This window comes from Monodelphis domestica, chromosome 1 (assembly GCF_027887165.1).
Source record: "Monodelphis domestica isolate mMonDom1 chromosome 1, mMonDom1.pri, whole genome shotgun sequence".
In the NCBI taxonomy this organism is placed as follows: Eukaryota; Metazoa; Chordata; class Mammalia; order Didelphimorphia; family Didelphidae; genus Monodelphis; species Monodelphis domestica.
This window is the reverse complement of record NC_077227.1, coordinates 183,921,209-183,934,391: the sequence shown is the minus strand read 5'-3', so window position 1 is coordinate 183,934,391 and position 13,183 is coordinate 183,921,209. Positions and strand designations below refer to the sequence as shown.

Below are 13,183 nucleotides of genomic sequence, written 5' to 3'. Positions count from 1 at the left end.
GGGGAATCTCATGCAAATATTTCAGGTTTGAGATCTGGGTTATACAAGAATTCTGCATTTGGATATAAGAAATACCAATAGCCATAGTGCTTAATATTGCCTTTTTGGAATATAATACTTTGAAATATATTATCATTGATTAGTAATGTAAGCCAACTCAACATTTAACACCTATTGTATGTTCAAGAAATTTTGCAAAGCAATAGATAGAAAGTTGAAAAAAAAAAGTCCCAATAGTTCCTGCCCTATGGTACTTACCATCTAAATAAAGAGACATGAAACAGACACAAATAAATAGGGTCTAAAGTAGACTGCAATAGAAGCAAAGGGAAGGTTTAACTCTAGACAAAAATGCCCTAGGAAAATCTGATTTTTTCAGGGAAAGCTGAATGACTTTCTATGTTGGGGCTGGGGATGGAATCAGGGAAGACTTCATGAATGAGGTGGCAGCTGAGCCAGGCCTTAAAGGAAGATTTCAAGATAGAGATGAAGAAGAAATGTGTGGTTCAGGAATTTAGGATGACCTGCGTCAATTCCTGAAGAAAGGAAGGGGGCAGGAAGAGATCAGGCAATGATGAGTAATCCAATCTGGCTGGAACGTAGTTTACATGACAGGGAATAATATGAAATATGGCTGGAAAGGTAGAGGCTGGAACCGGATGGTAAAGGACCTTAAATATCTGGCTAAAGAATTCCTAATGTGCTAAGAGTTTTGAAAATCCACATGAGACATGATCCTCTCTTGAAGCTGACACAGAAGTCAAACAAAATGAACACAGCAAATGTTCTCTTTTAGTTTGGGGTTTCCTGGAGTGGGTGTGGGAGCTGGAGGCTGTGATGGTATTGCCAATAGCCTAGCACAGTTTCCTGCTCACAGGAGAAGCTCAGTATGTTTTGATTGATTTTGCCTGAGTCAGATGGGAAATGATGTCCTGCTTCTACTTAGTCAAGGAAGACTGCAGAGAAGACAGGATCTGATGTTTTATTTTTTTTCTTTTAAATATTTTATTGATGTTCATTTATTTCTTTACATCACTGAAATTCACCAAAGACCTGCTCCCCCTTCCTGTCACGAGCAGAACCTTCTCCTATAACCAATAAGTATACCTAAAACAAAAGAAAAGATTAGAGATTTCAGAAAGAAAAAAATGATGAGAGAATATTATGGTTTCCTTTAAAATACAATTATTGCACAAATGGTCTGAAAATTTTTGTTGTAGTTTAAAGTCCTAATTTGAATTTGAAATACCAGTTCATTTCGGATCATGAATCTTTACTTCTTCAAAGGAGTACTATATTAATTTAAATGATAATTGCAATTATAATTGCATTTAATCATTTCTATATTCAACAGAGAAACTGGCTGCCTGAGGAAAGCTTTTACCCAGGCTCCACTTTTATTGCTCTCCTAGGGCAATGTGGTTTTTGTGGAAAGACTGTTCAACTTGGAATCAGGAAGGAGGGGAGGCAGCTTGGCCTGACAGAGTTTTGGATTTGGAGTCAAGGCCTGGGGTTTAAATCCTAGCTCTGTCATTTATGATTCACTTATGGAACTATGGTCAAGTGACGACTTCTCTGGGCCTCAATCCCGCACATACAAAACAAAGGGCTTGGACCAGATTGCCTCTAAGATTCCTTCTAACTCTAAATCTGTGAGTCTTTTTTACTCCCTGTGTGACCGTAGTCAAATCACTTAACTTATCTGAGACCTGAGCCACATGGGTAAAATAAGAGGTTCAACTAGATACCCTTAGGGCCACTTTCAGCATTAAACTTAGGCCTCTACAAAAACCTGATTCCAAATCTATCCTCCAACACTCATTAGCTGTAAGGCAATGGGTCAGCCATTCTTCTCTGGACTTGAGTTTTTCCTCAACTATAAAATTAGGTAGATGATCTCTAGTGGGCCCTTTCAATTCCAAATCTTATTAAATAAAAAAAAAATTTTTAACACATTTTTTTTAACTTATGAAAAGTTCAAACAGATAACATGTTTAAGGATTTCATGAAAAACGGAGACATATAGAGTAGCACTTTCCTCACAGTTTTCCTGTAAGTTAGTTTTTGTAAGTATTATCTTCACTTTACAAGTAAAGAAACTGAGGTTTGGAGAGGTTAAATAACTTGGTCAAGGTTGTCAATATAGAAATCTAGAAATCCCCAGTTTATTTGGTTGGCAGGTGGAAACCCCAGGTTTTGACCAGGTCACAGGAGAATTTTCCCCTTGAGGGAAGGTCCCACTTCGCCAGACAATAAACATCCACTTCAGGTGGGAGGTAGACCCCATCCGAAGTCAAGTAGCTCTTTTGTGTCCAGAAACCTTTCCCAGTATATCACACCCTCCTTTCGAGGATGGAACTCGGGACCTTCAGCTTATGAGACTGATGAGCTACCTACTGCGCCAAAGCTGAAGTGGATGTCCAAATAATTAACCTTGTAATTTCCCAGATAACATTCTCAGTTACAAAGAGATTCTGACCTTCTTTGATAGAGAAAGGTCCTTCATTAGGAAGTTTTCTATATCAACAAACTTCAAGTCCAGTCCTTATCCCTAGGAATAAGTTATTGCATAGTACTACAAATATGAGTATAAAATTATGGTGTAATATTTATTCCCTATGAATATACTTTAAAAGGCACATTCTCCAAAGAGTATTGTATTGTTTTGTTTTGTTTTTTGCTGGAACTAAGCATGATCACATTGGCAGGGGATAGAAGACACTGTTACAATAAATAAATAATAAAATAGAATTTCACAGCAGAGCCAGAAGATATCATTCCTAAACTTGCCAGGCTCACAAAGGACTACTGAAGCTTTAAAAAGTAATTCTAAGTGGGAAATGACCAAATTCTACCATTGCCATTTTGCTAGTCATTGGAAATTAGTTGTTGACCAGCCCCTGTCATTTCCAGATACCTCCTTTCTATTCTTTACTCTCCCTAAACTCTTTCTTGCCTGCCTCACTCAGCCCACAGCTCCCTTTGCTAGGCATCCTCTCTGTGGGCAATAGGTGAGCTGTGGTCAGGAAGCTGAGGAAAGAGTTAAGGAAATAGGTTGGATGGACCCCATCCAAATGCCAGGATTTACTGTACTTCTATATTCCAGGCCAAAATTGAAAATTTGTTTGAACACCAGCAAATTATAGTGAAAACAAATGTAGTAGGTGTTGTCTTAGGTCCTTATTTCCTCACTTGTGAGGTCTTTTATTCTGGCATTGATATTGTTTCACTATACAAGAGATTTTTCCCTTGACAAAATTCTTTGATAAGATATGAATTCATTTGGTTCTTAGATTTTATACATAGCATATCTATGCTTATATATGTATATAGATAGATAATATTTAGGGTATGTGTGTGTATATGTATTCCTGGTCCTTCTGACAACACTGAATATGGATAATGATCAATAACTAATTCTGATATTCAAGTTATAACCTCAGGGCTTGAGTTTTTAAAGGAAACTGGAGATAGAAGGTAAGAGTTTAACAGGTGGACTCTTCTCTGGACAAGAGCCCATGGAGCCACCCAGTCCCTCTCCTATGAGAACTAACAGACCATTTCTCCAGGTATATTAGGGAAACATGCACCTCAAGGATCTATGTGGTCCTAGAGATGACAGTGGTTAAAGGAAGTGATGGAGAGTTGCTGGACTAAGCTGGGAGCTGCAGGAATTCAAACTGGTGATATGGTGGAACAACAATGGAGCTTTTAGTCAAAGTAGAGAAATTTCTTGATCAAGTGGAAACCAGAACTTAGGAATAGTAAAGGCCAGAACCATGATATAGAAAGGCAAATCTAGATATAACTTTTCATATGATTTATGTGGACTATTCAGTTCTAGAGAAGACAATCAACTCTCTAGTTAATTCCAGTATTTTCCCCTCAACTCAGGGTAGAATTATAATCCAAGACAACTGTATAGATACCCCCCCCTCTCCCCAGGAAATGGGACTTAGTGGGACTCATGAAATTCCCCTTGGAATAGCATTTTGCATGGAAGACTTAATGGATGTTTGGGTGGGAGAAACTCATCACTGACAGAAGAGTTGTCTTGACTGTTTATGAATTAAATCCTTTGTGGATTTTGTCAGAGTAAATAAACTCTGTCCTACATTTGATGTTTTGTTTGCCTGAGTGCTTTCATGAGAGACATGGGCCGGTTTCCATTATTTTTATTTTTTGTGACCCAGATATGGGCCAAATTCTTATGTTCCCAGAGGAAACCCTGGGTGGGGGAAAAATGAGCCAAATATTGATGTTCCCAAGGGAAGTAATGAGTGGGGACACAAGCCAAAAGAGAGCATAATTCTTGGGAAGCCCTCAAGGTTGAACCCAGGCTGTGTAAATTGAGAGCTTTGGTTCTAGGCTATAGTTTACACAAAATAAATTTAAAATGAGGCAAAAGTGACTGTTGACTTCTATATCTTAAAAGCCAAGATTGTAGAAATCTAAAAGATTCAAATACATAGCTTGATTCTAAATTTGTCTGTGAGATGATTCATTACAAATTTACATAATACAAGTAAGATGCCATTCTTCCAGGTAGTATCAGTGAAAGAATTGTGAAGACCCAAAGGGATCCACCATTAACGAAGCACAGGTGCAGGGTGGATCTCTTCGATGATCCATGCTACATCAACACTCAGCCTTTTCAGACAGCAATTTGTCCTGGAAATCAAGACCCAGCCCAAGGACTTGGAAGCCCATTACATGGTGCAAGTAAGTAACTAGACACATATTTCACATCCATTTGAACATGTGTGTGTGTGTGTGTGTGTGTGTGTGAAGATTGTTTCCTCTGTGGTCAGTTAAGGGTTGAGGGAATAACCCCCCCCCCAACTTTTGAAAACATGCTGTGTTTCAATTTGGATACTTAGATAATAGATTATTATCTTCATGGAGGTGACTAGGTATATAGAGTTATGGTCTTGAGTTGGGAAAATCCAGATTCAAATATGTCCTCAAAGGCATAACTGTGTGACCCTGGGCAAGTCACTCAACCTCCATTTGTCTCAGTTTTCTCAATTGTAAAATGTGGATCACAATAACATCTACCTCCAAGGGCTATTGTAAGGAACAATGAGATATTAGCAGAGTACTTGTTATATAGTAGGCATTTGACAAATCAGTATTCCCTTCCCACCTCCCATTCATAGAAATAAATCTAGAATTAAAAAAAAACAACAACTTTTTTTATATTACATGTTTTTATTGAAGAGAGAACACAGTGAACTATAGGTAGAGTAGATAAAGTCAGGAAAACCAAATTAAAAATCTAGCTTAGTAAATTATTAGCCTTGTGCCAATGGGCATGTCATTTACCCTCTCTGGTCATTAGTTTCTTTATCTATAAAAGGACATGGTTGGACTTCATGATCTTTAGGATCCTTTCTAGCTCTAAATTTATGATCTTATATCCATTGGGACTCCTTCACAAAGGCAATGTGGTATAGTGGCTAGTCATTTATTAGTTGTCCCTATGCAAATTATTTAGTTTCTCTAGGACAAGCAAGTCTTTCCTCACTGGGCTCATCTGCCCCAAAATTTGAACATGGGTCTAGTTTCTGGTAGAAGGGACAATCTGGTATTCTCCCAACCATTTGAAGTTCACAAGCTCACAGTCTAATTTGTTCCATCTCCAATATTCCTTCATGTATTACAGGAAAGAATAGGAATAACTGAGGCAATGTGGGTACTTAGATCATGGATAATTGTCTTCATGGAGGTGGATAGAGTTTGGTCCCCGTGCCATTCTCATGTATGATGAGTGGTAGCTTTGCAGATAACATTACAAAAGCAACTTTAGAAGGTTATTTCCTTGGATCCTGGAATTGATTGACTGAATGGTCTAAATTCTCTATGATTTAAATAAGAAGATTAAGCTCTCATGCTGGTGGCTCTAGGCAAAGATTGCATGGAACTTGCAAAGGATGAGCATATGATCCAGTGCTCTTATGGTGCTGAGGGAATCTCATAGTGGATAACATAAGGCAGGAAATCAATTAGGATTCCAAGTGAGAAGTGCTTAATTCACTGCTCACTGAAGAACATCCTGTGGGGAGAAGGTAAAATTCTCTGAAGGACATCCTACTGAAGTCAGATTTTTAAAGTAGCTCTAGTTGGTTCAGCTTTTCTAACTTCCCCTACTTGTACTTTTCAGTGTGGATGTGTTTTGGGAACCCTGGGGAATGAAGGTAATACCTGAATTAATGAAAACTCTTGAGAACACAGCTCAGAACTCCACAACTAAAGTTGGCCATGTCAAACAAAGAGAAAAAAACCATCCTCCTTAATCAAATTGGGCCTCAACTAGTAAATTAATGAGGAAGTTAACTAAAATCCCACCATCTATAAGAAAACTCTCCAGGTCTCTCTTAATGTTAGTGCTTTCCCTATGTGATTACCTACAATTTTTCCTGTCTATGTATCATGTTTTTATATGGTTGTTTGCATGTTGTCTCTCCCTTTAGACTCCTTGGAGGGTGTTAATTTTATGGTTGGACTGAATATTTAATTGGTCACCAGGGATTTAATTTCTAAATCCCAAAAATGAATTACTAAAGTAAAATAGAATTTATGGTAGTTTATTTTACAATAGGGGAAGATATTAAGGAAGAAAGAAAAGGGGAGAGAGAGACAGAGACAGAGACAGAGACAGAGAGACAGAGAAAGACAGAGAGAGAAACAGAGAGAGACAGAGAGACAGAGAGAGAGAGAGAGAGAGAGAGAGCCTTTATACTCACCATGTAGTCAGTTCAATCAGCAGATTCTTGTATCAGCCTCATCTCCAGAAGACTCCACTGCAAGTGTCTCTTTCAAACTCCCAGAAGACCAAACACCAACAACTCCCAGAAGACCAACCTCCAACAACCAACCTCATTCAGGCCCTTGTCTCTTTCTTTTAAAGACCTTTTTTTCTTGTGTCACTTCCCCTAATTCCACATCTAGCCATTACAGCTGGTGCTCTGCTCTAGGACTGTCCAGAAGGCAGTTAATCAATTCTAATTTGTTACCCAATATCGCACAGGTGGACCACAGACCTCCTACTTCATGATTATGTGGGATATTTACACCTTTGGTGATTAGATCTAACATAGGCAGATCATCTTCCTACTCAACTTCAAGTACTGTGCTTACATTTCTGGGGATTAAATCAATAAATAGACAGGGGGTTACAATTTAATCTTCACAATCAAGGAAGAGCTAAGTACCTTCATTGTTACAATCAGGAGAGAGCCAAATCCAATCTTCAAGAAGGCAAGGACTGCCTTGCCTTTCCTTATATCCCCAATGCTTAGATTTATAGCTCTTAGCTTCATAGTAGACACTCAACAAATGATTATTGGCTTGATTTGTATGAATTAGATTATATCTTCTCTAAGGTCCCTTTTAGCTCAAAATCCTAGGACCCTATGACTATACAACACAATCTGAGCTTGTGACATACAAGAAGAGCTCAGTTGTCCTTGATTTGATTCTTATTAAGTGGAGGAAATACTTCCATGGGGGTAGCTTCTATTTTTTTTTTAAACCCTTACCTTCTGTCTTGGAGTCAATACTGTGTATTGGCTCCAAGGCAGAAGAGTGGTAAGGGCTAGGCAATGGGGGTCAAGTGACTTGCCCAGAATCACACAGCTGGGAAGTGTCTGAGGCCAGATTTGAACCTAGAACCTCCTGTCTCTAGGCCTGGCTCTCAATCCACTGAGCTACCCAGCTGCCCCCTTTTTTTTTTTTAGTTTTAAAAAGCTAAAATTACATAAAGGTGATCTTAGGAAAGAAAAATTGTAAGTAAGTAAAGTCTGTCCTTCAGTTTTCTTGGACTCCTCTTTTTGAGTTTTGTTTCTTTCCAAGCCAAACTGTCACAAACTTAGTATTATTAGTTCCAGCACTTCAACCTAGGTCCCTTGATTCTAAATCCTGTGTCTTTTCCACTCTCAGATATTGCCTGCCCATCTACTTAAGTGAAAAATATAAGCAGTGGAATAATTCTTATTTTCTTACCAGGAGAGCATGTACATTATTTTGTAATTCAGAATGTCTCACTTCTTTTCCAAAGTCCTGGTCCACTGTTTCCTGGTCCTTTGAAGAACAGGGCACATAATGGAATAGCCCTGCCTAGAAAGCCCAGGGGTAGCTTTCAGATACTTGTTAGTGTTTAAAGCCCTTCACAATGTTGCTCCACGCTACTTTTCCAGGCTTATTATATTGCTATTATTATTGTCTCTCTGATCTAAATAGCACAACTCTAATTCCTCTTTGACGTGACAACCTTGAATGTATCTGGTAACAGACTGTGACAAGGAAATCACTTAAAGACTGATATAAATTAATTTAAGGTCGCCAAGGAATTCAGCTATGTAATTCCTTAATGAAAACTCAAGTCAGCAGTCAACCTTTTATGGAGTTTAATTACAAACAGGAGGAAGAAAGGTATTAGAGAAAGAAAGAGAGAGAGAGAGAGAGAGAGAGAGAGAGAGAGAGAGAGAGAGAGAGAGAGAGAGAGAGAGAGAGAGGGGGGGGGGGGAGAGAAGGGAATAGGGCTTAAATACCCCCTTCTGTTTAGGCTGGGCCAAAAGGCCCAAGCCCTTAGATAGCTGAGGCAAAGAAAAGAGATCAGTCCCTATCACTCACATGACCAAAATGGAGAAACAGTCTCAGGGGCCTCCGCCTCCCTTTCTTCAGAGCAAGCTTCTTAGAGCACAACCTCTCAGAGCAAAACCTCTCCAACAACCCTCAGTCCTCAGACCCCTCTATCTTTAAGGCAACCATCTCAGTTCCCTCCCCTCAGTTCTCACATCTACCAATCACTGTCCATGTCTTCCCTGTGCCAATGGTGGCTCTAGCTTAACCCAGGACTGCCCAGAGGTCTGTGGCTTTGCACATGTCTGTTGAAGGTCATATTCTCAAATAATTAAATCTTGATCCTTTGCTGCAGCCCTTCCTAAATCCTGTTACCCTGAGTAGGGTGGAGATTGTAAGTTCTAAGACCTGGTTCTGTCATTCCAAGTATCTCTATTGTATCAATTCTAAAATCAATCATGACTCAAAGAACTTCCTGTTCTATGCTTAAGCATAGGTCAAAGCCCTTTGCATTGTTCAGCAAAAGGTTTCTGTCCTAAAGTAATCTCAGGTAGGGAGGAGAAGGACCCTCCCTACCTAATGTTGGAAATGAGGAAATTTCCAACATTCATAAGTCTAAGAAATTTTAAGGTTTACAATCCCCCCTGATGATCATTGGGAGACTAGTCTCCCCATTGATCATTTAACATAATCATTTTGTAGTTCTAAATGCACTTCTAACTATAGATATACACAATATTCAATTTTCTAAGAGAAATTAGAATAGTGAGAGAGGAAATAGAAAAGAAAAAAAGCAAAACCCATGTTTTGCTAGGCACATTGACAGAAAGCCAAATTAGGGGCAGTCCCTTTTGGCATAAATGTGTACAATTACAATAAATGTTCAATCAAAAGTTCAGTCAAATCAAATCATATCCAAAGTTCATTCTTGATCTTCTTGATGAAGTGTAGGTTTTCGGCATCTTTCTGCAACAGTTCATTCTCTGGATATAAAAGTTTCAAGCTTCTTTCTTGAAGATCTTTTCTCGAACAAAATAAAATCTTGAATTTTTTTATAACAGTAAAATCTTAAACAAAATTCTTGGATTTTTATAAAAATACAATCTCAAACAAAAAAAATTCAAAAATAAAAAAAATTCTTAGATTTTAAATTAAAATACAATCCCCCCTGAAGTAAGTATTAAAAAATATATCAAGTTTAGCTCAGAATGCAATGTTCAGTTATGGGGGTGTATGTGTCAATTATCAAAAGAATAGAAAAATAATCAAAAACATAAGAAAATTTCAAAATAGGCCTTGTATAGGTCCAGTTTAAAGTAATTTCTATCCCACAAGTATGTAGGACAGGATGCAGTAATATTTCACTTAGCCATTTGTAGCCAAGACTACAGGAAGTTGCCATAATATAAGAAGAAAAGAATTAGAATTCTATTTTGATGGGGAAATGTCATTCCCTCATCTGATTTTTTTTTCTTCAGAGATATAGGGAGCCAGCATGATAGTCAAGCTTTGTACTTGTTTGAGTACTTCACAAAGAGTGTAGATACAAGGAAGTCCTACGACTTAAACATAAGTTAAGCGTCGCAACCTCGAGTCTCACTTTAATATTTCTTGTGTGCTCTATTGGCACTATTCAGGTTTAGTCTGTGCTCTTTGTTTTTATCCCTTTTCCTGGAATCAGACACAAACATTAATCACAGTCCTATAATATTTTATCAATAAATGGCAGGTTCCCATAGTTTAAAGCTTTTAGGCATATATTGATATTATAGCAAGAGTATATATATTAACTTGTATTACTGCAGGGAAAAAATAATATTAATATTAATTATGTGTACCTTCAGTACAAAAAATGAGAAAAAAATCAAATATTCTGATCAAAAAATAAAAGAAAAGAAATAAGAAAAATAAGAAAAAAATCAGTAATTCAATATATTCTTGAAAAAAAACAGCATCCATTTGTCTATGGATTATTATCTCCAATTCATATGATAAGATATAGTCACAATTCATATGATAGGATAGAGTCAATCAGACTCAGTAGAAGATGCTTTCTTCACATGTGAGCAGTGAATCCAAGAGTCCCTTTCTCCAATCTTTATAGATGTTGGAGTAGTTAATAATATTTGGAATGGTCCTTCCCATGAAGGTTGAGTTGCTCCAGTTCGCTTGAAATTCTTGATATAAACTTTATCTCCTGGGTTCAGGTCATGCAGGGAAAAGTCTAATGGTCCGGCTTGTACTGCAGTTCCGGATTCATGAAGTTCACGTAGTTTGTGCTGTAACTCCTGTATATAGGAAGCAATAGTAATATCTCCCCCTAATAGCGATGTATAAGCCAGGGAGAAAGGCTTAGCCTGTATAGGTGGATGTCCAAAAAGCATCTCAAATGGTGAAATATGTAAGTCTCCTCTAGGCCTGCTTCTAAGATAAAATAGGGCCAGAGGGAGAATTTCAGGCCATTTTAAATGGGTCTCAGTGCATAATTTGCCAATCATAGTCTTAAGTTCTTTATTCATCCTCTCCACTTGGCCTGAGCTCTGGGGGTGATATGGAACATGGAATTTTGGAGTTATCCCCAAGCAAGAATATATTTGGTTTAAGACAGAATCGGTAAAATGACTCCCTCTATCGGAGTCAATATGTGCTGGCAGGCCAAAACGAGGAATAATTTCCTTTAAAAGTATCTGCAACAAAATCTGCTGTGGCTCGGGTCGTAGGAAATGCTTCCAGCCATCTGGTTAGTTGATCTACAATTACTAGACAAAATTTATAACGTCCAGCCTTTGGCATTGTTATGAAATCTATCTGTAGATGTTCAAAAGGTGTGTAAGCCAGAGGACGTCCCCCAAAGGCTTTTCCACGATATGCATGTTGGTTATATGCCTGGCAAATGGAGCAGGCTGAACATACTTTAGAGGCTATAGTAGTTATACCAGGGGCTATCCATACTCTCTTGACAGAGTCCACGATGCCCTGGGTGCCAAAAATGACCATTTTTATGAATAGATTGGCAAATTTGGTTATAGAAACTTCTAGGGAGCAGGGGTTTTCCTTCAGATAAAACCCATACTCCATTAATCTGTTTTGCTTTAAATTTTTGTTTTCATTTTTCCACTTCCTTTTCATTATAGGAAAGTGATAAATTTAAATTATCAGTGGTTGTTAATGTTAAAATTAATCCAGGTCCTTCTATGGCTGCTAGTTTTGCAGCTGCATCTGCTCGGTCATTTCCTCTAGAGACAGGGTCAGAGCCACCTGTATGGGCAGAGCAATGAACTACAGCTAGGGCTTTAGGCAGTTTGAGAGCAGAAAGAACTTCGTTAATAATTTCTGCATTAGCTATGGATTTTCCAGCTGGGGTTAAAAATCCTCTCTGGAGCCATAGCATCCCGACTGAGTGACAAATGCCAAAAGCATATCTGGAATCCGTATAAATTGTTGCCTTTTTATCCTTGGCAATTATACAAGCTTGTTTTAGAGCTATGAGTTCTGCTCCTTGAGCGCTAATGTTAGAAGGTAGTGAAGCTGACCATTCAGTGTCAAATTCTGAGACTACGGCAGCTCCAGTGTAACGTATGCCATCCCTTATAAAAGAGGAACCATCGGTAAATAAAATCAGATCTGCATTGTCTAAGGGAGTGTCCAAGAGATTATCTCGAGGCTTTTCTGCCATGGACACTAATGTTTCACAGTTATGTAATGGTTCTCCTGAAGTAGGTAAATCTGGAAGCAAGGTGGCAGAGTTAAGAGTTGAACAGTGTTTCAAGATAATACTTTCACTATTTAATAAGGTTATTTCATACCTTGTAATTCTCTGATCCGAGAATGCCTGTGTTCTATGTTTTATCAATAATGCTTCTATCTCATGTGGGCACATTATTGTTAATGGACATCCCAATACTAAATCAACAGTTTTTGTTACTAGTAAGGCTGTAGCAGCTACTCCTCTAAGGCATGGTGGTGCTCCTGCTGCTACTGGGTCTAGTTGGGCAGAATAATAAGCAATTGGGTGCTGAGAAGGTCCCAAAGTCTGAGTTAACACGCCAGAGGCTACTCCTCTTCGCTCATGCACATATAAAGTAAATGGCTTGTTGTAATCTGGGATGCCTAGAGCAGGGGCAGACATGATAGCCTTTTTTAGATCTGATAGAGCTGACAAGTGTTCAGGCTCTAATTTGAGGGGTTCAGGAACTGAATCCTTTGTTAATGCTATAAGGGGTTTAGTAATTTCCCATAGCAAGGAATCCATTGTCTGCAAAACCCTGTTGCTCCTAAAATTGCTCTCAGCTGTTTCTTAGTGGTAGGAGCACTCAATTTTTGAATATTCTCAATTTGTTTTGGAGAAATATAACGAGCACCCGCAGTCAAGATGAATCCCAAATATTCTACTTTTTGGAGACACCACTGAACTTTATTCTTAGAGATTTTATGTCCTCTTTTGTGCAATTCCAAAAGAAGGTGTTTGCTATCTTCTTGACATGTTTTTGCATCTGTTGAAGCCAAGAGTAGATCATCTACATATTTGATTAATTTGCTATTTTTAAATGTTATATTGTCTGTGCCTTGGCTCAAAATTTGCTCAAATAAGCTCGGACTT

General features: G+C 38.2%; 1 protein-coding gene across 1 annotated transcript in view; it reads left to right on the top strand.

Annotated features, from left to right (window-relative positions):
* SHC4 (SHC adaptor protein 4) overlaps window positions 1–13,183 on the top strand; it is a 181,640-nt gene that overhangs the window by 156,791 nt on the left and 11,666 nt on the right. The window contains exon 10 of the mRNA XM_001380425.5: window positions 4,546–4,722. Within this exon, the coding sequence (XP_001380462.3) occupies window positions 4,546–4,722 (177 nt within the window). The remainder of the gene's footprint in view (window positions 1–4,545; window positions 4,723–13,183) is intronic.